The 25,009-nt window shown below is 35.1% G+C and overlaps 4 protein-coding genes across 6 annotated transcripts; 3 read left to right on the top strand and 1 right to left on the bottom strand.

Annotated features, from left to right (window-relative positions):
- The first annotated feature begins 176 nt into the window (after window positions 1–176).
- LOC129310009 (serine/threonine-protein kinase BCK1/SLK1/SSP31-like) lies at window positions 177–8,024 on the top strand. Of its 3 annotated transcripts, none has more exons than XR_008592992.1 (13): window positions 177–1,063; window positions 1,349–1,763; window positions 1,843–2,500; window positions 2,815–2,855; window positions 3,261–3,329; window positions 4,334–4,434; window positions 4,536–4,614; window positions 4,788–4,886; window positions 5,018–5,107; window positions 5,194–5,243; window positions 5,338–5,419; window positions 5,746–5,851; window positions 7,268–7,284. XR_008592992.1 is itself a non-coding variant. In XM_054951814.1 (13 exons), the coding sequence occupies exons 1-13, from the start codon at window positions 633–635 to the stop codon at window positions 7,392–7,394; spliced, it is 2,337 nt and encodes a 778-aa protein (XP_054807789.1). In that variant the 5' UTR covers window positions 181–632; the 3' UTR covers window positions 7,395–8,024. The 3 variants fall into 3 exon arrangements, 2 of the variants coding, with proteins under 2 accessions (XP_054807789.1, XP_054807790.1); XM_054951814.1 differs by having other exon boundaries at window positions 181–1,063; window positions 5,757–5,851; window positions 7,268–8,024; XM_054951815.1 differs by having other exon boundaries at window positions 184–1,063; window positions 5,018–5,086; window positions 5,757–5,851; window positions 7,268–8,024.
- A 2,511-nt stretch (window positions 8,025–10,535) lies between these two features.
- Window positions 10,536–14,228, bottom strand: LOC129310010 (uncharacterized). The gene is made up of 4 exons (XM_054951816.1): window positions 13,871–14,228; window positions 13,633–13,688; window positions 10,988–11,054; window positions 10,536–10,895 (listed from the first exon to the last, which is right to left on the bottom strand). Exons 1-4 carry the CDS (start codon window positions 13,997–13,999, stop codon window positions 10,815–10,817), a joined length of 333 nt encoding a protein of 110 aa, XP_054807791.1. The 5' UTR covers window positions 14,000–14,228; the 3' UTR covers window positions 10,536–10,814.
- A 1,113-nt stretch (window positions 14,229–15,341) lies between these two features.
- LOC129308448 (uncharacterized) lies at window positions 15,342–16,622 on the top strand. The gene has a single exon (XM_054949558.1). The coding sequence runs from the start codon at window positions 15,342–15,344 to the stop codon at window positions 16,473–16,475; it is 1,134 nt and encodes a 377-aa protein (XP_054805533.1). The 3' UTR covers window positions 16,476–16,622.
- A 5,658-nt stretch (window positions 16,623–22,280) lies between these two features.
- Window positions 22,281–24,781, top strand: LOC129308447 (GDSL esterase/lipase At4g16230-like). The gene is made up of 4 exons (XM_054949557.1): window positions 22,281–22,521; window positions 23,185–23,312; window positions 23,437–23,553; window positions 24,635–24,781. Exons 1-4 carry the CDS (start codon window positions 22,281–22,283, stop codon window positions 24,779–24,781), a joined length of 633 nt encoding a protein of 210 aa, XP_054805532.1.
- Window positions 24,782–25,009: the final 228 nt, after the last annotated feature.

The raw sequence follows: 25,009 nt of genomic DNA, 5'->3' as shown, positions 1-25,009 counted from the left end.
GTAATTGCCATTTCTTGGTCAAATAGCCCAAATAGAATTAAATTATGACACAGTACTTCACATTCCACAAGTGCCAAACCCCGCGTGGGTTTTGGGGGGGGGGGGGGAGTTGAATAATAATGAGCAAAACCTGAAAGAGAAGGAAGCTTTCTGGCCTAAAAAACAAAGAAAGAGAAGGAAGCTGAAGTTGAATTTATTTTTATTAGAGAGAGAGAGAGAGACACACACACACACAAGGCCGAAAAAGCTTTTTGACCCCTCAGAGCTCGAATCTCTCTTTCAATGAGCAATTGACTGCGGAAGAAAGCAGAGATAGATTAGACCTTCTCATTTTGTCTAATCAAACTTCAACCTATATCTGCTTTTCCCCCTCAAGTTTATCTGCTGTTATTGAAATAATCTTGTGGGGAAGGGGGAAGAGAGAGAGAGAGAGAGAGAGAGAGAGAGAGAGAGAGGGGCCGAGTCACTGAATCAAGCTCGGGACTAGTTTGGCTGTGTGGCAGAGAAACGGACAGAAAGAGAAAGAGAGGGTGATGACTGATGAATCTTCTTTCTAAATTCATGTTGTCAGCTCGTTGCGTTGAACATATCTGAAGATTCTCTTTTGGATATAGCTCGATTTTAGCTTCGAAATGGGAACTCCACCACCAGAAGAGCTTCTCAAGAAGATCGAGGACCTCGAGGCGGGTCACGCTCATCTCAAGCAAGAAATGTCCAAGCTCAAGCTCTCGGGCGCGAGCGATGCCCGAGCCGAGCAGAGCCATCATCGCCAGAGGTCGCACTCGATATCGCCGCAGCGTTCGAGATTGGGTGCGTCCAGGAGGAGAGCTGGAGGCGGCGGATTCGATGGACCTGCTTCGTGGAAGAAAGGTTCAACTTCGTTTAAACATTCGTCACCGCTTCAGAGAGAGAGCCGTAGCAGTGATCCTCAGAATGATGGAGAAGTTGGCGTTGGAAGGGGCCCTTCAGCTGTGAATTTTACTGATAGGCAGTATCTCAATATTTTGCAGTCAATGGGGCACTCTGTTCATATATTGGATCTTAACGGTCGTATGATATACTGGTGAATAGCTTATTCGACTTCAAGTTTTCCTGTATTTAATTTCTTCATGATAGAATGTGAAGATTATTTTTGTGGTTTCTTATTCTGTTTGCAAATGGAGATACAAACGTAGTTGTAATGACTTTCGTTTATTAGGCTGTTGGAGATTATATGTTCTCAGATTAAAATGGATATGTTTTCAACTATACTTATTTCGAGCATAAAATGTTCTTTACTGTCGATTAAAGAATTCTGGGACCTACATCAAAAGCTTAATTGTTTAAGGTTTATGTAATAATTTTGCAGGAACCGTAGTGCTGAAAATTTATACGGTTATACAGCGGAAGAAGCCCTCGGTAAGGATGGCATTGAACTGCTTGTAGACCCCAGGGATTTTGCCGTAGCCAATGATATAGTCAACCGGGTCATTAAGGGAGAGAAATGGATTGGGCAGTTCCCTGCCAAAAATAAGATGGGAGAGAAGTTTTTCGCTTTAGCTAGTAATACCCCTTTATATGACGATGATGGAAATTTGGCTGGCGTTATTTCGGTCTCGAGTGATTCACGCCCCTTCCTTGACACGAGAGTTCCGTTATCAGGAGTAAAGCACTCTGAAACAGGTTCAGGCTCCAGCAATCTTAAAAGTGGCATCACAAATAAACTTGGTCTGGATTCTCAACAGCCTCTTCAAGTTGGTATAGCATCAAAAATTTCTAATTTGGTTAGTATTCAACATTTTTTTAATGTTTCTTTTATTTAATTTAGCATGGCATGTTTTGATGTTAGAACCATTATAATAGGCATCCAAGGTAAGTAACAAAGTGAAGTCAAGAATCCGAATGGGAGAAAATGTGGATCGTGAAGGTGGGAGCGGTGAAAGTCATCATTCTGAGCATAGCTTCTCAGATTCTGTTCTCTCAGACCAGAGAGAAGATGCTAATTCAAGTGGAGCTAGCACACCCAGGGGAGATGTGCCCCCATCTCCTTTTGGTCTATTTTCTCACAAAGAAGACAAAAGTCAAGGAAAAAATTTAAAAGATTACGGTGATGAGGGTGAAGGAAAACCTAGTCATAAAGTATTAACTTCCAAGGCTGAAGCATGGATTCAAAAGAAAACAATATCATGGCCATGGAAAGCATATGAACGGGATGGGTCAGAGGGAAGGAATGTCCGTGTTGGTTGGCCCTGGGTGCAGAATGATCAAGAAAATGAGCCAGCTCAGCGAAAGCCTCTTTCTTCTTGTGTGAGGCCAGAAAGTCAGGCAGGAGAAGGAGGTCGACCTGTTAATAATGAAGCATCAGGATCCTGGTCCTCCTTCAATGTTAACAGCACAAGTAGTGCAAGCAGCTGTGGGAGTGGCAGCAGTGCAGTCAATAATAAATTGGACATGGATACCGATTGTTTGGATTATGAAATCTTGTGGGAAGACTTGACAATTGGAGAACAAATTGGGCAAGGTAGAGATTTTTTTTTTCCTTAAAAAAACTTCAAACGGTCATGATTTGGGATTGTGTATGTATTAAGAGCAAAAGAATAGAGCATTCATTACAAAAAACTTGGAACTTTATAACTTCAAATTTCTTATTTCCAAAATTGATAGCTATGCTAATGTTATCAGTGTAGTTGTCATGCATAGAATTGGTTAGTTTTATTATCTCCTCTACCATCCTTTGCTAATGCCATCATTCTTTCCTTGTCAAATTTGTTGTTTGGTTTTTGCTTGGTATGTTATTTCTATTTCCTATTTACCTCTCTGCTGTTGCTTTTGCAGGATCATGTGGAACTGTGTATCACGCTCTGTGGTATGGATCAGTATGTTCTTTGCTCTTCCTGCTAATTATAATTTCAAGTTCATATACTATGTGTAAAAAGGATGTTGAAATAACTAGTGGCTGTAGCTATGTTTGAGAATTCTCTTTTGCTTCTTTCAATTGTCCACTTTTCTGTGGGTTAACAAAACCTTTAAGGCTTTCCTTTTATATTGCACAAATTTTGATTAGGTTGCAACTCAAATTACCAGCATGTCCTATGATGTTTTGAATTTCAAATATTTCATTGAAAGGTAAAGCAATTTCTGGAAGGCAGCGCAATGTATATGGAAAATGCAAGCCTGAGGCAATGCTAGAGTTTCATTTGGGATGTGCCTTTTCTGCAGAGACAAACTAAATATTGCTGATGACTATTATGTGATGCCAACTAACTCCCACATTTCTGCAGGATGTTGCGGTCAAGGTATTCTCCAAGCAAGAATACTCAGATGATGTAATAATGTCCTTCAGACAAGAGGTATGCTTTCAGGCTGTCAATTTTATTTTCTTTTCTAGAGAAAAACTTCAGTTGCTAATGTACTAGGGAGAGATGAACTACTTAGAATGTGCGAGGCTTACCTTGGGGATTTTAGTTTGATGATATTTGCCCGATGATTATGGTTGCCATTTTTTTATTGACAAACTAAACTACATCCATGTTAGGTGTCGGGCAAGGGTTTATAGATATAAACATGTTCCATTCACCACCAACGATAACTGGAACGCTTCATTGAGTTTAATTTTGTTCAATCAGGACTATTAATTATTTGTTCGCCAAAGAAGAAGGATCAATATGTTTAACCTTCTAACTTTAAATATATCATCGAGGTGGCATTGCCACGTTGTAGCATGCTGCTCTTATATGGGTATTATATTATGAGCAGATGTTGTAGAACCAAAAGTCTGGAATGAACTTATGGTAGCCATAATATGAGCAGTTGAATAGGATTTAGCTTGATTAGCTCTAGTGATGTGGGTAAGGATAACCAAAGTGGAAGTAAGCTGTTGCATATATTCCTCAATTATAAGGAGAAGACTTTGGCAAAGTTCATCAAGTATTTGCTAACATCTTAAACATTTTTCAACACCCAGCACCACGTGATTGATTCTTTTAAAGAGGTCTCTCCACATATCGTAATTCTATTAAAGGACCTCAAAGAAAACACATAAATTGCACCAAGATTGATTCCCACTTTAATTAAAAAAATTAGCAAAACTAATAAATTGACTTATACATGAACCAAATAAGCTATTGAGTGGAGCCATAGTTTTCTGGCATTGTTATTTCTTAGACTGTAACTAATTTGGAGTAGTTTATGCAAGAGATTTCTCTTCCAGTTCTTCACGAATCCTCTCTGATAGTTATTTTCTTCTATCTATATTCTACTCTTCTTCTAATATATTAGTACCTCACAGCACTGGCCCTCCCCCTTAAAGTTCTTCATTATATAACACTGATATGATGATGATGTTAATGTGAAGGTATCTGTTATGAAAAGACTTAGACATCCAAATGTCCTTCTTTTCATGGGGGCGGTAACTTCACCTCAACGTCTCTGCATTGTGACAGAGTTTCTCCCCCGGTTTGTTCAGAAACTTTTGTTTCCTTTTGTTTTTTAATCATGTAGTTACAATATATCAAGTTGGGCTAATTATCCTTGCATTCATCTGTAATTCATCTCAGTGGAAGCTTGTTTCGCTTACTTCAGAGAAACACATCCAAACTTGACTGGAGACGACGTGTTCATATGGCTTTAGACATTGTAAGTATTCTTTGGTAATATTATGGAGAAAACGTCTCATTCAAGTTTTGTTGATATAGCGTCATATTCATTTCTTTTTCTTTTTCTTTTTCTTTTTTTTTTGTATTACATATTCATTTTGGATATTTTCTTGCTTTAATTAAAGATATGTTCTGTTTTTATCCTTTCTATAGGCACGGGGTGTAAACTATCTTCATCATTGCAGCCCACCTATCATTCATCGAGATTTGAAGTCTTCAAATCTTCTAGTTGATAGGAACTGGACTGTTAAGGTCAGCATCTTGTAATTTTTCTATTTATTCTCCATTTGTCAGGCTGTACGCTCTCTTTTGATTGCTTGAGTATTTCTAGTATTATATTTTGTTTAGTTAGACAGTATATTAACCATGTGCTAGCTGAACAGGTTGGTGATTTTGGCCTTTCGCGCCTAAAGCATGAAACTTATCTCACGACAAAGACAGGAAAGGGCACGGTGGGTTCACATATCTTCTTTGTTGGCCACAAGATCTTTTTGTTTGAATTCATTATTATTTCACACAAACAAAGAAGTTGCTGATTCTAGCTTTTTCTTCTTTGCAGCCTCAATGGATGGCACCAGAAGTTCTTCGTAATGAGCCTTCTGATGAGAAGTATGTCTGATCTGTACGCTTAATTATTCTCTCTCTCCCCACTGAACTTATGGATTTTGAATACTTTATATTCTCTGCTTCTTGGGGATATCAGGTCTGATGTATACAGCTTTGGGGTGATATTGTGGGAACTTACAACTGAAAAGATCCCTTGGGAGAGTCTCAACTCAATGCAGGTATAGTTTTCATGAATATGTGAGCCTTGAATTTCCTACATGGAGAATGTATATAGTAAGGTGTCATGTAAGATTGTTGAACCGAAAGCCACCAAAAGAGTTGGTTTCATATTGATGGAAAAACCACTTAAATAAATTATTCCAGCCCTTGAAGATATGGGGATCTTTGAATTGTTTTGTTATTTTGTCATAGGGACCTGCAACTTCTATTGTTAATTAATTTGTTTCCCAATTCCTTCTGATATTTAATTATATTAATTTGTCATATTCATATTTTGTAACTGTCATATTATGGTGAGTCCAAATATGAACAATGGTTACTCTAGGATACTTGCAGGTAATTGGAGCTGTTGGGTTCATGAACCAGCGGCTAGAAATTCCGAAGGATGTTGATCCTACGTGGGCTGCTATAATTGAGAGCTGCTGGCATAGGTTTATATTATATTCTGTTCGTTCTGCCATACTAATTTATTTCGTTTTCCGCAGCTCTACACGTACAAGCATTAATCTTATGCCACTAGTAAAGTAAATGATCAATTAAAAATGACTTGTGTCCTACTGTTGGCCAGCGTGCCTTAACAAATTTCTTAAGACCAGCTGTTTGAGATGTTTTCTTTTTTGTTAAAAATCTATATTTTGAGTTTCTTCTTATTATCTTTAGCATTTCTCAACATCTTTACTCATTTGAACCTTATCATTCCTACTTCCCTGCTTAAATTTTATGACAAAATCGAAATCCAAAGAGCTTTTGCTTGAGCTGGTGCTTTGTATATATTGATGGTTCCATAGTTGCTGACATTTCTAGTTTCTGTTTCTTCATTCTTTACCTGGAATACTCGAAGTAGCCCAAATTTCATTTTGGTAATCTGGTCTATGACAAATTGGCAGTTTCATCAGTTGACTTTACAATGTTTTGTTGGTTTACGTAACGGAACTAGGTGATAGGAAACGCTTATTCCATCTATTTTTCTACCTCTTTTTGGGAGTCGGAATTTTTGTTCTTTCAGCTTTTTGGTATGGGCTTCTGTTAAGAATGATCACATATTTGATGGTATTAATGCTTAGAGTGGGGACAAGTTCACCTTTTTAAGATAACTTATGAATTAAATAATGGCGACAAACAGAGACAACCTTGCAAACTATTTGTTCTAATAATTTTGATGGGTGAAACAATGTTGTTTGTATGCTGTTAGTAGCAAGACTCAAATTCTCCCTCCTTTTTTGGGCAAATAGTCTGTGTCTTCTTGTCCCCAGAAAATTTACTGCCCTTGAGTTTACTATTTAATTAATGTTGGTCACCTTAAGTTGTTAGCAGCACACATGCATGCATGTCGTGTGCATCTGATATACTAACTATATTTTTCTGTTGTTCCCATATTTGCTTTCAAGTTATGGAAACCTTAAAAGAAAATTTGTAAGTTATATATCGAAACTTTTTTCATTCTGAAATGAAGAGAAAAATGAATTGACTAAGAGAAAATTAGCATGCCAACTAAATACCCCTATTATCATTAACACTATGGGAAAATTCTTGGGTACACCAGGTGCACTATTTCATTTATAAACTATCAAATAAAATAGTGCAAGTTATATCACTGGGCCCACAGCCTATTAGCCATCACTGTGCTGTCATGTAAATTGGACATTGGAAAAAGCTCATACTCTATTATTATTCACTATAGCACTATTGGATAAATGTAGTATTGTATGAGTTCTTAATGATTTGGCTTTATTTTACTGGTATATAAATGATGTGACTCACCTAGTTGTATGCCAGCATTTCTGCGGGAACACGTTACCATTGTTAAATATCTTTTGCTGACTTGTATCTTGGTTCATTCCCCCCAGTGATCCAGCTGGTCGGCCAACATTTCAGGAACTGCTAGAAAGGCTGAGAGAGCTGCAAAGACGTTATGCCCTTCAATTTCAAGCAGCTCGTTCTGCTGGTGTTGAAAACACTCAAAAGGAATCCTAAACACAGCCTCTGAGCTTCTTCTCCTTTATTTGCTTGCAGTCCATATGATGATTTTCTGCATACATTTTTACCAGTTTCTGGTAAGCCGAGGAGTTGGTACAAACTGCCCGGCTTGAAGTTGGAACTTGGAACCATACCAAATTGCTGATCAGAACTGCGGTTCATCACCATTTGCAATAGAACTTATAAGGGGACAACATGGAAAATAGAAAAAGTGGAGCAAGAGACTTTTGACATTGATTATGATTGGGGGATGGTCATGTTTTGTCTCTTTTAAGGCATCGAAGATCTTCGATTTGTTAGTAGTGCTATTTGCCTGGAGCCATGCCAAATGGGGTTGATTGTGACCTCTGTTGTAATCCTAGATGGAGAATTTAGGTGCTATTAAAAAAATTTGTACAGTGGCAGAGAAAGCAAAAACTTCGAGTTTTCATTGGACTAAGGGGATTAGGATCAGAAAAGTTCCTTCCCTTTATATTCTTTGATATTCATGGTTGGAGCTTTGTCATTGCCCACTTGAATCAACGAAGTGCGGCTTGGCATGTCAGATTGGCATTTGACAATAACCCTTCAGGATCGATTATTCTGTTTTAAACCAATCAGTGAGTGTGATTTTCCTACGTAGGTCCACTTCCTTTCTTTGTAGTCCAAAGTGGCAGAATTTTGTACATGAATGAGGGAAGAAACAGAACCAGTTGCCGCTAATACCAGTTGGAGTTATGGACAAGAATAGATTTCAAAAATCAACTGAAGTACCAGTGCAGGTTAATTGCTCCTTATGTGCAAGGTTTAAAATCCTCTGTCCCTTTTAGTGTTTAAAGGGACATTTCATATTTTAGTGCCCTTTGAGGATGAACGTTATTGGAAGTAGTCTCCCAAGATTTTTTTTTTTAATACCACGAGCTCCTTAATGCATTTGAAATCAACATTTAATCAGGCGTCTGAGCTAAGTTTGAAGAAAAATTCAATCTTTCATGGTTTGAGTCTTGGACGAGGTCGTGACATGGTTGACCCTACCTGTGTTCTGCCTGAAATTTTCTGCATATCAGCATGCAATATAAATATACGAAAGTATAATAAGAGACGAATGCTTAACTAGATTTGGTCTCAACTTTGAGTTCAGAATACATTGGCACATGGTTCAATCTAGATTAATTAGATAGAGTCTATTATGGATGCGAAGCATTGAAGCATTGAATGAATTGTTCTGTTGTTTGAGAGTTATATATATATATATATATATAGAGGGGGAGAGAGAGAGGAATAGAAGTTATCAAAATATGGGTGAAGCTGAACCAAATGTAGGCTCTCTCTGTTTTTTTTTTTTTTTTTATATGAGCTAACTTTGGTGGAATGATGGAATGGTGTGAGTATCGCTTTAATTTTTTTTTTTTTAATACAAGAGAGGGCAAAGCCCAACAGTAAAATTAGAAGGGAAGGGATTGAGATCCCATACTCTCTTTAGCTGCAGGGTCCCTTAGATAATGTGGAACGACATTCAGGAAGAAAGAAGACTGGAGTCCCTCCTTAGCCAACGTGTCAGCAGCACCATTCAGCTCTCTTGATACATATAAAACCTGTACAAATGATAATTTTATACAATATTTTCCAACAACATGATCCACACTACATGACTTTTACTCAATTTTTTATGTTTGTAATGTACAAAACCTTTTAGTTTCAAATTAAAAATTGTAAAATATAATTAATAATTGTTCGAAGCCAAAAATTACACTACTTCAAAAATTATAAATAGTTCCACTTATTTTTTAAATTCCAAACAATATGTTAAGAAACGTGTCTAAATTGAGTATAAGAAAAACTCTCAAAATTATATAATTGATATAAGACAAATTAAAAATGAATTTGACTGGAGAGACTAACAAATCTATCTTGTTCAATCTCAATGCCATCCATAATTAAAAGTGAACTCTGGACCAACTATAATGATTAACAAGTCAAAGTGAGCAAGTTAGGTGAACTATGCACCAATAGTTCTTATGAATTATAGTCATGGAGGGAATTTATTCACCTCGTCGTTGTGTCTTTGCGCGACAACTTTATTGCCTTAATAAAGTGGATATGATGATTGAGATAGATAGCCAAAGCAACTTCTGGCAATTTGGTTGATGTATTATACATTTAACTGAAATGACAATTTGATGGGTCTGTTTAGATACTCCTCTGGAATTAATTATGGGGTGCAAAACTATAGTTTCGAAAAAGAAAAAAAATTCAAACACCTCTAATTTTTTTAAATTCTATTTGGTTCCTAAAACTCTATTTTACAGAAGCTAACCAATTACTTTCAATTTTCCCATACTCCATTTTCCAAAATCTAATTTTTCTTTCATTTAGTATATCAGTTTTAAAAAATATTATTTAAACATCATCACGTTGTATTAATCAACTTTTGATCATTGAAATCCAACACACCCAAAGCAGCAGAAAGCCGAAAAAGAAGACAATAGAAGATAGATGCAATACAAGCTGGGGGCCACGAGTCTGAACCCCAACTTTTGCATGCAACTTGTAGAATTTCAGTTGCGGAAAATTTTCCAAGCTCTGATTAGATCGATTGAGTATTATAGAGCTTTAGCACTTGTAAACTTTCCAACAAGGCAACAAACAACGGCAGAAAGATTCCACCAATTGGCAGTGCTTTTCTTTTTTCTTTCTTTATAGCCATCTTCCTATTGCCTGTATACTACAGTAAAATGCAAAATCTATAGTTTGCATATCATGGCTCATAACGTAAAATTTGATAAATTTTTATCATATTTTTAGTATCATTTAATACATTTGTTTTTATTTTAAAATAAAAAATAAATGTCATTTCACATTCTACTAGCAAACATTGTTTCTTCTGATTTATTAATACCCCTCAATCTCAAATTATAAGATACTTTTAAACAAAATCTTATATACTGACAAATCTAATTAAATATAACCTTACTTTTTTTCAAAACAAAAATATAAACTTTTAAAAATATCTTTCATTTGATATTTTAAAAAAGAGAGAATAAAAATTAAATAGAGATAGAGAAAAAGTAATAAACTTATTCAATAAAACTTTATTATTTTATATTCTAAAATGTTAAATCTTCCAAAAATATCTTATAATTTGAAATTGAGAGACAATTAAATATTAAATACTAATACTAACTTTTAAAGGTTGTGTCTGAGAAATGTAATGAAATGCAGAAAGCATCCGCTCAACCCAAAATTTGGTAAATAAACCATGCAGGTTGCAAATTTCAATACAAAGCGGATCTTTCAGGGCTTCACCTAAAAACACGTAATACTTGTCACTAAAGCAAAAATCTAATTTGCCACCCCCAAAATATTAAAAATGAAAATCCTGAATAAATCAGACATTTGATGGTATACATTTGAGGATCCAAATTTCGACCCAAATCTTCAGCGAAGCAAATGCCTAATGGCAGCAACAGCATCACCTTTGTGCTCACGCAAGGTTCTTTCAGCCACCTTTTTGTCCAACTGTTGAACACATTAAAGAAGAGTTACCAATCTATCTTAGACCAGAATGAGCTTAAAAAAGTTGTGAAACTTCAAGTTCAAGATGAAGTTACCTCTAGTTCATTTGCAATTATGTCAACATCAGCTGCATTTATCTTAACAGCAGCCAGTTCTTTCTCCCTGGTAATGAAATAAAAATGAAGTTAGATTTAAGATATAAAAAAATTGACTGATACATACACTTATATTGCAAACGACAGAATGGGTGGTGAGAGCATACAGTAATGAATTTTGAATATAAGCTCACAGTTCACATTTGCATACCAAGACTAAGGCGTCAATAACGTGGTGACTGGTAAGTGGTTCAACACGATATGAGCAATTTAGCAGTTAAAGAGAAAATATGTTTGCATAAAGAATGCAAGTTATTTAACTGGCGATTTTAATCCAAACATGGGAACAAAAGAAAGACATGTGCAGATTAAATAGAGCAGAGATTGTCTACTAAGACTTGATTTAATAGCTATAAATATGTGTTTTAGTTGCACAAATCAACTTTGGGAGATAGAATCGATGCACTTCTGACACTTTTGAAGATTTGTTACTCAGAAAATGCTCAAGATGAAAAATTGCTAAGATATGTGGATTTGGGGACACCAAATCAGCGGGTAAGAATGTTATTCTAGTGTCCCAATGGCTCCGCTGCTGACACAAGCTTTTCTCATACTACCAAATGCAAATTGGTTCAAGCATGCTTGTATTTGGGTCTCAGACAAAGTGGCTCAGGTGAAAGATATATTCAAGATGAGCTTTTATTCCACCCCCAACCCCCCCAAAAAAAAAAAAAAGAGAAACTTGTAAATCATAACATCAAACTAATATCAAAATCAGATAAGTCAGCAACCAAACGCAGAAAAAACATTGGTGGAACTTCAAACTCTGCAGATTTATGTGAATCTTTAACCAGCAAAATTTAAATAAAATTTACAAATTCAGATTAAAAGCCCAATAGCTTGGGAATTCAAGATGATAATATGCATATTTTGATTGTGCTGTTGGCCAATGAAATTTCTATCACCTAAGGGAAATTCAGTTAAGCCTGGAAGTTTTTAAAGCCTCCTTCTTGGTATGAAATATGCAAAGATTAACAAACCCATGTTAATCTTGGTTTGCGGCTTTGACTCCCTGGGGAGAGCAAAATTCATAGCTGGGATGTGAGTCTAAGGAAAAAGACAGACCTTACTCCAAGTGATAGTTTATGGTATGTTTCATCAGCCCCTCAATCTTATCCAACGTATCCTAAAAGTTTGCCAAAATCAAGGTAATAAAAATGGAAACATATTATCCAATTCATTAATGAATCCGTAACAAGTTCAGTCTAGAACTAAGCCAAAACCAACATCAAAAAAATTGCCAAAAAAAAAACTACTTAAAAACAGGTACATCTGTAAAAACACTGACAGATTTCAATAAAACTGGTTCACAAATTTGAGCTGGTTATTTAATTTTGGACTAAAAGGAGAAGATTGATAAACCATGGGTTTTTTCCACAAAGTAATACCCAGAACACAAAGCATGAAAAAGACCCCCCACTCCTCTTCCCTTATATAAGCTCATGTTTCTCACTCCTTGCGCTTTGCAATGAGGGACAAGGTAATACTCACCTTCAGTTATTGAACTCAAAAAGCATTTTTCAATTTACAAATTCTATCCCCTCCTTAATCATGAACACTCAACTTCCCTCCTAGGTTCAGTTAACCAGGATCTAGCTAGGAGGGCCCTTTAAAAAAATAATAATAATTTGTGTCCTGTCTCCATATTCCACTCATGAAATAAAAACTTAGTTGTCCATACACCTTGGTTTAAGTCTATTTGTATGAACATGGTTTTTGGGTTCATGGTTCATGTCTATACAAACATAGATGCATATATACAATGACATGCATTATTGCTATAATAAACTAATGATATCTCGAGGCTTGTAATATTTTTACTAGCTTTATGCAAACTGTTTGTAGTAATGTGTGTGATAATAACAAGACTTCAAGATTATTTTTAGAATAATCAATATTTCAGTTAGAAAAATATATTAATTTAATTATGATGGATTTTACCACAATCTGATCAATGAAACTTACACTAGTACGTTAGTACCCCTACCAATTCAATGACAGGTTTGGTTTTAATTGCCTTGGCCAAAATATTAATGACCCATCATAACTGCAAGCCACTGATTTTGGAGCACAAAAGATTTAAATGCAAGGTATAAACCTGTCGCAGATGGGATAGATTAGAGTGTCTTTTTCTACATATCTCATCTATCAAAATGCCATTCTCATACTTTTATTAAACGACAGAGAATTGGGTAATAAAAGAGAAAAAGCAAGAAGAATAACAATAATAAACTAAGAGATAATGATGAAGAAGAGACTTCATAGCAATTACTTGTGTTGGTCAAAACAGATCAAAACATCCAGCAACAATTTTGCAATAAAAGTGATTAGGTAGTCAAGTGAAATCTAACATACTAACATGAATCTCTTGATTAGAAATAGGGTATTTTGGTGCATTTAAAATATTTGAAAGCAAAATAGCATGTGATTGGAAAGGAGCATGCCAAAAGCCTCTCCACTTGTTAAAACATCCCCATGTCAACTTACTGAAAGAGAAGGATTATGGCGTTGGTGATTGCAAAAAAAAAAAAAAGGAACTTCTGACTTCAACCGTTTTCTGGAAAATAACAAGCTCATCTGTTTACCTCAAACGCATCGCATTCCAGTCCGCTTCTGCCGATGCAGCAATGGACGCCATGGCCTACCAAATCACAGAACTGTTAGAAAGCATCGCATAAAACCATTTAAGTGGAACGCACTGCCCTGCCCTAATCATTATAAACCAAGCCTCCATCACCACTAACTAACGAATTCTTACAATTTTTGATTTCTCAGAATAAAATATCGAATAAAAAAGCAAGTATTAAGGAGACGGGGAGGGACCTCTTGGACGCGAGTGGAGTCGAGCTGGCGATCCTCGACACGGTCAGTGAGCTTATCAAACGCTTTGCTCTGTTGCTGTAAATCCTTGGAATCCTCAATCCTCTCTACTCCCTCATCCGCAGCCTCCATCTTCCCTCTTTCCAGCTTTTTGCCACAGAAGTTCCCGAAAGAAATTCGAGACAGGGAATATAAAAGTCTCTATTGCGAGTAGATTTATATGCCCTAAGAGTAGAAAAAACTAGACCCTTGTTGATGGTCTGAAGGACTACGATAGTGCGACACTTGAGCAAGGAGAACCGGAAAATGAGCGTGAGCCTCGAAACTTGAAGGCTGCCGGTACCTTCGCTGCGTTGCCTCGGAGGATGTTGCCTTATTGAGCACACAGTGCCATATATGGAGATTGGGCCTTTTCGGGCTTGGGCCTTATAAAATCTGACTTTGGATATTGTGCTTTGCTTTATTAAGCCTAGAAATTTTCTATTTTCTTAGAAAAAAAACCAGAGAGAGAGACTTAGGCCCAGTCTGATGATACAGAAAAATTTGTCCAAGAAAAAGTGATATACAATGACAATATCACCAATCTCGATATTAATATCAATAAATATATATATATATATATATATATAATATACGCCAAACCACCCTCTAGAAGAGGCATGAATAACTTAGGCACACTCTTTTGATTCATTGTAATTATAAGACAAAATGCCACCTAATTAACTATGATTAGATGGTGGCATGGTGGGCTCGGGTGCTATATAGAGCCTTGTTGCAAGCTACATTAATATTTAATACGACTTATAAGTGAACCACATGGTGGGACGAGCTTCATGGCCGCCAGTTCCATTTTATAAGTGACATTGTTTCCATTTGTTTTGTTACTTACTCATCATTGTAATGACACTGAATTACAGAAAAATTTACTACGTACACGGCTCTCGTAACTAAAAACGGGATGTACGTCAATTAGATGCATCCTATTAATTCCTTGGACAAGTTCAAATATATCATAGATATACGAGCAAGTTTGTTTTAGATAGTCGAAACTTGCATGAGTTGTGCACAGCCAGTTATTAGCACTTGAAGTACTTGAGAGAAGAGACAAGGTTTTGTTGGGAGTCGATCAGACTATATAGAATCTGTCTTCTAATCCTGTTCGGAATGAAAGGACGAGTGGAAGTTTAGCAGTCTCGATCGCAGAAAAAGAGAGCTCAACGAAATGCATTAATGGTTAAACGATCTACGGCCCAGTAATTGTCAGTATAAATGCGAGCGATGTTCGCCAGACTAAGTCGCCAATCGAGCGATTAATATCGATCTTTATTTACTCTGTTTTTCTAATTAAAGATGAGAAATCTTGTGAGTGGGACTCTCCTGGTGGTGATATTAATGGCGGTTGTAGGAATATCCGAGGGTCGAAGATCAGTCAAACTTGGCGAGATTCATGGCACTGAAGGTGTGACTCCTGGTTATGGAAGCTATGGTAACGGAAGTGAAGGTGGTGATGGTAGTGGCTATGGAAGTGGGCAAGGAGGAGGAAGCGGAGAAGGTTACGCTGGAGGGGGAAATGGAGGAGGAGGAGGAGGAGGCTGTGGAAGTGGAGAAGGAAATGGAGGAGGTTACGGCGCCGGAGGTGGAGGAGGAGAAGGAGAAGGTTGTGGAAGCGGAGGTGGGTATGCCGGAGGAGGAGAAGGTTGTGGAAAGGGAGAAGGAAGTGGAGGAGGTTACGCCGGAGGTGGAGGAGGAGGAGGAGGAGGAGAAGGTTGTGGAAGCGGAGGCGCGTATGCCGGAGGAGGAGAAGGTTGTGGAAAGGGAGAAGGAAGTGGAGGAGGTTACGCCGGAGGTGGAGGAGGAGAAGGAGAAGGTTGTGGAAGCGGAGGCGGGTATGCCGGAGGAGGAGAAGGTTGTGGAAAGGGAGAAGGAAGTGGAGGAGGTTACGCCGGAGGTGGAGGAGGAGAAGGGAAAGGTTGTGGAAGCGGAGGCGGGTATGCCGGAGGAGGAGAAGGTTGTGGAAAGGGAGAAGGAAGTGGAGGAGGTTACGCCGGAGGTGGAGGAGGAGAAGGGAAAGGTTGTGGAAGCGGAGGCGGGTATGCCGGAGGAGAAGGTTGTGGAAACGGAGAAGGAAGTGGAGGAGGTTACACCGGAGGTGGAGGAGGAGAAGGATCAAGCTGTGGAAGTGGAGGAGGCTACGCCGGAGGGGGAGAAGGCTGTGGAAGCGGAGGAGGAAGTGGAGGAGGTTACACCGGAGGGGGCGGAGGAGAAGGAAGTGGAGGAGGTTACGCGGGAGGGAATGGAGGAGAAGGAGGAGGTTGTGATGGAAGCGGAGGGGGCTATGGCGGAGGATGTGGAAGTGGAGGAGGTTATGAAGGAGGAGGGGATGAAGGAGGAAAAGGTTGTGGTAGTGGTTGTGAAGGAGGTTACGCCGGAGGAGCAGGTTGTGACTGCGGAGGAGGAAATGGAGGAGGTTACGCAGGAGGTGGCGATGAAGGAGGAAATGGAGGAGGTTACGAGGGAGGAGGAGATGGAAGCTATGGAGGTGAGCCTAGTGGTGGTGACAATGGCGGATGTGGTGACAATGGGGACAATGGAGGTAGCGGGGGCTTAAGTATAGGTATAAGTATCGGCGGGATAGGCTCCAGCGGCGGAAACGGTGGAAGCAACTGCACCAGTGGCAGCGGCGCCGTTGAGACAGGTGTGAACCATGGTAACAAATATGCGAGTGCCAGCGGTGGCGGGGACAATAATGTTACTGCTGGATCAGTTGGTGGTAAATCTTGAATCAAATTCTTCCAATAAATAATCCGTGTATTTGCGTGTGCGTGAGATTATGTGAATGCATGATGGATACAAGTACGTACTTGTCAAGAGAACACGAGAGAATAAGAGATCGATAAAGAGAAGAAGTGAGGTCATGGATAATACTCACTTCTACTTTTTATCTGCATGCCACTCTCTTGTTTATTTGTATTAACAGTTCACAGCATGATTGTAAAAAGTCTGAAATCGATTAGTTTTGGATTGTAATAAACACAAGTTTGGCTGGCTAATTCCTTACGTGTGTGGTATGCCCACGAACAGATAGTGCCATGCGATACACTAGATCTCTTTTCATTAAGATGCAAATGTGTGGTAATTAATTCTGATTTGCAATCTCAAGATTTGATGTGTATCCTTGAAATGTAATAATACAACATTGTCATAAAGGAATCAATAGGGGATTGTTACTCTACTATATTAGTGGACTTACTTGATGCCACCTTGGCGTAATATAACGAAGTCAAAAGAGTAGAGAAATTTTAAATTTCATGCGTATAGAGACCAATTGCCTTCCATAAAGACAAAACATCTTGTCCGTAAATCATACATATAAATATACCTTTTTGCCACAAATTATATATGTGGCTTTACTACAGGATGAATTCATTAAAAAAAAAAGTGTTGAATACCTTAGAAAAATAATAACTTGTTCACAATTGCAGTCTGAGTCTGAGTTCGTTTTTTTTTTTTTTTCCTTTCAATGTTCAAGTCCAAAGTCCAGACTCACATTGCCTGAAAAAAGAGGTCTGGGTACTGATCGATCAACTTGTCCCATTCTCCTTTTTAAGTTTGTCTCTTCTTCTGACAAAAACCTTCATATACAAGACTTTGCTTATTTTTGTCGTTAAATTCTATTTTTTGTTGTAGTTTGTAAGATTTCAACAAACCTAAAAATGTTATAAATTTCCCCAAGCAACCTAAACATCGGCCACAAGGGTGACATGCAGATGGAGAGAAAGCCAACTCTAGTAGCATTCATATTTTATACATGCATGGCTAGTTTTAATTACCACTACTCTCTTTTGTAAAGTAAGATGTTAAAAAATATAAGATATTATAAGTTTTTCAAGATGTATTTAATGAAATTTTACCAAAAATATCTTTAATTAAGGGATATAGTTAATAAGCTTTTTTAATTAAAACACCCTACTAAATAGAACCATCAATCTCAACCCCTTTAAACCCAAAAAAAAAAATTAGAGTTAGATCGCTACTTTAAAGTGTAAAATAACAATTCAAACATAAAAAGGTTGACACTTTTAAGTCTTAAAATAAAAGAATCAATTTAAATCTTAAAATAAAAGAGTTAGCCCTTTTAGGGCTAGAGCCTACTCTTTTAAGTCCCTTTTATAATTTTTTTAAAAATTTTAATATTAAAAAATTAAATATTACATTGATTCTAAAACTTTAACCTCATTTTACGATGATAAAGAAAAAATATGAAAAGCTTAATATATTTGCCATTGATGAGGCTTTATGAGGAGAAGAATCAAATTATATTAATGTTGATGATAAAAATTATCAATATTTAATTGATGATGCTAGTAAAGTCTGATTGTTATTTGTGTTGATTTTGTGATGTTGTTGTTTTTTATTAGATTTAAATTTATTGTTGTATGAATTGATTTAAATTTGTTTTCCTAGAATTAATGTATCTGTAATAATTTTTTTAGGATTTTAAATACATTTTTTAAATTGAAAAATAGAAGAAGAAAAATATAAGGCCAAGGCACTGAGGCCGGCTCTTCAGCTCTAAGGGCCAAGGAGGGCTGATCAAAATGAAATACTGAGATACAATTAAGTTTAATAAGGTTAGCTTGTTTAAACCCTGAAGGGCTGTTCCGTCTCTAATTAACAACTCTACTGCTAAATAAGGGGTGAACATGCAAAGAAAGTGTAATTTCAAATACAATCGACTTATTCATTGTGAGTGTAATTCAATTAAAAGTACCTTAATTTTGAATGAGGGAATAATAAACACTTCATCTAGTCCATAACATAAGCACATTTTCTCTTGGCTAACCTTAGCCTGAAATATAAATGACTTAGCAATTGTGAAAAAAAATTCCACTATCCCTTGTGTTTATTAAGCTGAATTTTTATGTTTGTAAATTTATGTCTTTTTTCCCACTCATTATAAATTGAAACTAATAATAAAAAACAATATATATTATCACAATTGAATAAAAATTTTAATTGGCATACAGATTAGTATTAAACAATAATTATATTTTAAACTAGAGAGAGAGTAAATCACAATGGAACAATCTTCAAGCTTACCAGTTTCATTTTTCTAGAAATTTTTATACATACATACACACACAAGGAGGGGGAGAGAGGAGAATTAATAACATAACTTTTTGCATACAATTAATCACTATTCATAGGTGAAGCTAATAATATAATTTTAAATTTCTAATTTTTCTTTAAATTATTGATCTACCCTTAAATTTTAGTCCATTGCAACTAAGTTTTTATAATTTTCTGAGTTAAAAAATTATACAAATTAAGTTGTTTCAAGCCAATAAATTAAGAATTGAGTTGTTTTGAGTTAAAAATTAAAGACTAGATTGATAATTAAAAAAAAATCAATAACCAAAAGTCAATTTTCTCATATATATATATATATATATATACACGTGTCCAGTAGTATAAGACATCTTTTAGTTAAATTACACATTTTCATAAGTTAGTTAATTGTCTTTAAAATAGCCCTCTCTTTTTATATTTATTTTTATTAATAGGATATTTCAATTAAAAAATATTATTAATTATCCCTAATTAAGAGTATTTTTAATAAACCTTATTAATAATTGCATATTAAAATTTTAAAATACTTTATATTTTTAACATGATATTTTAAAAAAAAAGTTTAATAATATTAACTGGGTGGATGGAGTATGAGTAGTTGTGAACACACATCGAATTGCAGGAAATTTTGCTCTCTGCGTGCAGGGTTTTCACTGTCTGAAAATGGGATGAGCATTAACGAGCTGCATCTTTAATTAAGCATTTAAGTATGTACTTTACTAACTTGGTCAGTGGTCGAATCAATTCATTGCCTACTGATCAAGATTAATGAAGTTACTGTACCGCGTGCCCATGATTTCATTCGTTTGGAGGTTGGCCGAGTTATATACTACCTCCGATCTAAAATATAAGGTTATAAGTATTTTTTTCTCAACTAATTTTAATTTAAAGTAAAAGCAATCTAATATATATAATTTTTTTATTTTATTTTTTATATTTATTAATTTACATATTTTTGTAAATGTATTTATCATTTATTATGGAGTGCATTGATAATCAGGACTAGAGGTAAAAAGGAAAAACAATACTCCCTATGTCTTAAATTATAAAAAAAATTTTAAATAAAATCTCACATACCAATAAATCTCATTAAATATACTTAACAACCTTATTTTTTTAAAACAAAAATATAAACTTTTAAAAATGAACGAAAATTAATTATAAAAGAGAAAGAATAATATTAAAAACGGTACATTTAATAAAACCTTAATTCACTCAAAATGTTTTATATTTTGAGATGAAGAAACTTCTTTAAAAGTGTTCTATAATTTAAGATAGAGGGAGTATATGTTTTTATAGAAGAGAACTTTATTGACATATGATTTTTTTTTAAAAAAAGCTACTTATATTTTGGATGGGGGGAGTATATGTTAGATTTGTCTTGTAGTCGAGTTCGGAATTAATGTAAGGATTTACAAGAAGTTTAGAAGTATGGATCAGAGAAAGAGATCTTAATCTTATGGAAACGCATTAATCGACCTGCGTTATAAGTGACCCTAGTTGTGATCTTATTATATTTTCACTGTTTAAAGATGATATGGAAAATGAAATAATGATTGAAGGTGAAGTTATTTTATTCATCTCTACAGCACTTACATATGCACATAAATGCAGTTACGAGAATCACTGTAATCTCTCTCTTTAATATATTCTCTTTTTTTAATATTTTTCATTAAATAAAAAATATTTTTAAAAATTTATATTTTTATCTTAAAAAAATAAAGTTCTAAAATGTATTTAAAGAGCTGTGAGATTTTTTTAAAAAAATATCTTATAATTTAAGAAAGAATGAGTATATACATTTGCATTTCATCTAGAGAAGCCACAAACTTATTGATCCCATTTTTAAACTTATGTTAGTCTAAATTTGAAGGAAAAAAAGAAGATAAACTAAATTATTTTTTTCAGATAAAAATCAAATAAATTAATTAGAATTATAAAATAGCAGTGAGCTTCATCTTCTTTCTTACGACTTTTTATTTTGAATTTTTAGTTGACATTAACTCCAAAAGATTCGTTTAAAATCTCAAGCTTTCGTAAAAAAACATGGCAACTTGCTTGGGTTTTCCCCACATGTAATGATGTATGTTATAATAAACCAATTGTCTTGTAACTTAATAGCATATTAACTCTTTATAAGGGGGAGTTGCGGGTTTGATTCTGCCTGTAATTAACCTTAAACAGTAAAAGAAGCAAGTTCTAATGTGAAATGCATTAACTTGAATTGGACATGAAAGTTCATCGGTTTTGAGCTCCGCACAATGCAACAACTTCTCATTGTCTCATTATGAACAATAGGTCGGCCAATGATATCCAATTGTCTGGATTGTGGATGAACTTAAATAACACTCCCCCATCTATATATAAGAGAAAAGAATTATATCATATCATTTTAAAAAATTAGTTAAGCATAATAATTATATCTGAAAATAAAGAAATTGAATTAAAGTGCCCTATGTTAATTAATATAAATATGCATTAATTATTTTTTATTAATGTAAATTATGAGGAATGATTTAGGAAATATGTCATAAATGTTTATTAAAATAAGTGATTTTGTTTATATGAAAAAAAGATAGTTTTTTTTATAAATAGAAATGAAATAATACTACTTTTTTTATTTTTAAATATAAGAAAAACTATTATGTGCCTCTCTGTTTTTATTTATAAGCAAAGTTACAAGTTTTAAGGAGGATTTATCTCTAATTGTCCTTTATAAAGTCAATGTTTATTTTCAGTAGACAAATTTATTTAATTAATTATAATGATAATTTAGTCCAATTTTTTTTAATTTCAAACACATGCTTAACCAACTTCTTTAAAACTGTGTGAATTGATTACTTTTTTTTAATTTTAAAAGGGATACTCATGGATTGGCTATGGGCAAGTTTTGACGTTATATAATAACCGTAAGACTTATTGTCATAGGAAGGCCATAGTATGGCGCCTATTAACAAGGAAAATGTAGTACATGCTCATGTCTTGTCATGTTAAACTCTATGAAGCTAACTACTAACTAGAGGATAGTAATTTTACTATTGAGAAGTTTATCAGAAAATGCACGGATTCCATTGATTCACAGAAAAACAAATAGAGACACCAAATATAATCACATGGTAGTTGCTCATTTCAAAGGTCATTTAATACAGAATGTAAGCTTTCTTTCTCCATATCATTCAAATAATGAATAGACTTTTAATTTCCTCATTAAGCTCCAAGCTCAGGAGTTCCTCTGCAGTTTCCTATACACATACTTGCTGTTCATTCTTCGGTAGTGAAAAAGATGGATAGATCAGTGAGGCTTAAGACCGTGATTGGTGGTTTCACAGTTTTGGGCGTGCTATTGGGAATGAGCGTTTCAAAGGAGGCACCTGCAAATTTCGTGTTTGGGGATTCTCTTGTTGATGCTGGAAACAACAATTACCTTCTTTCCCTCTCCAAGGCCAACTTCTTCCCACGCAGCATCGATTTTGGTATACCCACTGGACGCTTCACTAATGGCAAAACCATCGTCGATATCATAGGTATCAAATGACAGCAAACGTTTCTTTTCGTGTCTTGTGTTGCACCAATGGCTTCTGAATATTAATGTTTATTATAATTTATCAAGGCTGAAGATATCAATATTTTTTAATTAAAATTAATAGTGGCTATGTCATCTATCAATGTTAAAATTGTTGACGGGAACGGGAACGGTTCTTTGAAAAATAAGAGAAGTGCACATGAAGATGGAAGTTGTGCATGATATTTTCAAGACGTGACATGCGGCATTTCTTTTAAATTTAATTTACTCTCATCTATTCCAGTCGTGGATGCAAATTTTTCATGTCAAGCTAAATATATGATGGAGACATATTTGGACCTGATAAACAATATAATTAAACTCTGTTCCCTCTCTATATCCTTAAAACTTTCCTCTCAACTAATGTCAAATCCTAAATTCACCCTTAAGAGGCACATAACCTATTTTCTTATCACCATTTTCTCTTCACTTCTCTAACCATAACCATGCATTCATCTCAAATTTAAGGCTAAAATAGATTCCATGTCAATTGTTAAATATTAGCGAAGTGAAGAGGAATTAATGATAAGAAAATGGAAAAGTTCCGCTTCTAGATTACTATTCTGTTGATATTCAAACAATTTGTACATCTGAGTTTAATGTAGATGTGATAACAATATAACAGGACAAGAACTAGACATGGGTTATACTCCACCATACTTGGCAGCCACTGCATCTGGGCCAGTGGTTCTTCGTGGTGTCAATTATGCCTCTGGGGGTGCTGGAATTCTCAATGGCACTGGAAAAATCTTCGTACGTACGTTTTTCTTTTCCTCTGTTTCATCTTATATAGGTGTATGTGTGTGTTAATTACTAGCTCCATCACCAACTTCTGAACCTTGATTAGATGATTAATAATTCGCTTATATATTCACAGGGTGGACGAATCAACTTCGATGCACGGATGGATAACTTCGCCCATACCAGGAACGATATCATCTCCAATATTGGTTCCCTTGCAGCTCTCAATTTATTCAAAAGGGCAATCGTTTCTGTCACCATAATTTCTTGACACCGTCCTTCTCAATATGTCAAGAGCATTTGGCATGATTAGAGTATAAGAAGAAATCTCACATTTAAAAAATTAAAAAATGAATCATGATATATAAAGTTTAGGAAATATTTAGTCAAATGACTTAAATTAAAATATACTATCTTTAAATATACTTAATATAAAAATAAAAAGAAAAGAAAAGAGAAAAGAATAAGAAGAAGAAAAAAGGGAAAAAAATTGAATAAACTTAAAGGCTTCTGAAATTAAAAGGGTAAAAGCTCAGGCAAAAAATAAAAAAAATATTATTTTAATAGAGTATATTATTTTTAAACATACTTAATAGAATAAATTTAAATGACATTACCCCAGCTCTTCGTGGCCGCCTTGATATCAAGACTCAGCACAGCTCACCGTGGGCAATATAAATATTTTTGTTAATTACGTTTCGGCCCCAGTTTTAAATTACCTCTTTTTGGCCCATAATTTATTTAATTTACGTATTAGCCCCAAGGTATTTTTGTAAATTATAGTATAGTCCCTTAACTTCCAGAATTTCAAATTTGACCCAAATCACTTTCAAAATTACTTATTTGCCCTTGATAACCTTTCAAAAAAATTTCACTCAAGTCCTAAATTTGTTCCTTAATTCTCAAAAGACCTTAAGGACTTTAAAATTATTTTGTTTTGTCCTAAAGTCATAAAGTTTACGACTTTGTAAATTATTGATGACGTTTAGGATCTTGTAGCATTGATAATGGACATACCCCATAGGTATGACATTAGTAATGTGATTTTGATGGTTGGCTTTGAGAATAGGCTAATAGCACTCCTTTAATGTATTAGATATTTATTGTACCCTATAGGTATGAAAATGTTTAATGCATTATTTTGTATGGACTTTTATGTGAGCTAAATCTTTATGGTATATGAGCCTTCTTGGTGTATGGTTATAGTTGCATAATTGATAATCACTTGTTGGGGAATTCTGTTTTATAATTATGTTATGCACGCATAATTAATATTTCCTATTTTCTGTTTTGCGATTTTAGTTTCTGCTTTTACGCAACTATCCTTTGTGAAGGCTCTCAATGGGACTAACTATGATGACTGGAAAGAGTCCCTCAATATGTATCTAACTATTTCTGAGAAAGATTTAGCTCTGAGAGAGCCCAAGCCTATGGATCTCTCTTCCGAGTCCAGTGCTTCTGAAATAGCCTTCCATAAATAATGGAGTGAGTCCAACCGGATCTGTCTAGCGATCATCAAGTACACAATTGAAAAGAAAATTAGGGACAACATTCCTAAAAATGATACTACAGTGGAGTACTTGAAAGCTATTGGTAACAAATACAAGAAGCTTGACAAGACTCAAAAGAACTACTATCTGTCATTTCTTGACAATACTCGATATGATGGAGTTTCTGGTGTCAAGGAGCACATTCTGAAGCTTGTTCAT

This window comes from Prosopis cineraria, unplaced genomic scaffold (genome assembly GCF_029017545.1).
Source record: "Prosopis cineraria cultivar Desert tree isolate PC_DT_omini unplaced genomic scaffold, ASM2901754v1 PC4, whole genome shotgun sequence".
NCBI lineage: Eukaryota > Viridiplantae > Streptophyta > Magnoliopsida > Fabales > Fabaceae > Prosopis > Prosopis cineraria.
This window is presented reverse-complemented; position numbering and strand designations above follow the sequence as displayed.

Bases quoted from the DNA above. Each gene is read 5' to 3' on its own strand.
- LOC129310009 (XM_054951814.1), top strand. From the start codon at position 633: ATGGGAACTCCACCACCAGAAGAGCTTCTCAAGAAGATCGAGGACCTC. The intron at 1,764-1,842 runs GTTAGTATTCAA...CCATTATAATAG, and splicing joins CATCAAAAATTTCTAATTTG to GCATCCAAGGTAAGTAACAA. The intron at 2,856-3,260 runs GTATGTTCTTTG...ACATTTCTGCAG, and splicing joins ACGCTCTGTGGTATGGATCA to GATGTTGCGGTCAAGGTATT.
- LOC129310010 (XM_054951816.1), bottom strand. From the start codon at position 13,999: ATGGAGGCTGCGGATGAGGGAGTAGAGAGGATTGAGGATTCCAAGGAT. The intron at 13,689-13,870 runs GTCCCTCCCCGT...GTGATTTGGTAG, and splicing joins ACTCCACTCGCGTCCAAGAG to GCCATGGCGTCCATTGCTGC. The intron at 11,055-13,632 runs GTAAACAGATGA...TTTCATTACCAG, and splicing joins TGGAATGCGATGCGTTTGAG to GGAGAAAGAACTGGCTGCTG.
- LOC129308448 (XM_054949558.1), top strand. From the start codon at position 15,342: ATGGAAGCTATGGTAACGGAAGTGAAGGTGGTGATGGTAGTGGCTATG.
- LOC129308447 (XM_054949557.1), top strand. From the start codon at position 22,281: ATGGATAGATCAGTGAGGCTTAAGACCGTGATTGGTGGTTTCACAGTT. The intron at 22,522-23,184 runs GTATCAAATGAC...ACAATATAACAG, and splicing joins AACCATCGTCGATATCATAG to GACAAGAACTAGACATGGGT. The intron at 23,554-24,634 runs GTCACCATAATT...TCCTTTGTGAAG, and splicing joins TCAAAAGGGCAATCGTTTCT to GCTCTCAATGGGACTAACTA.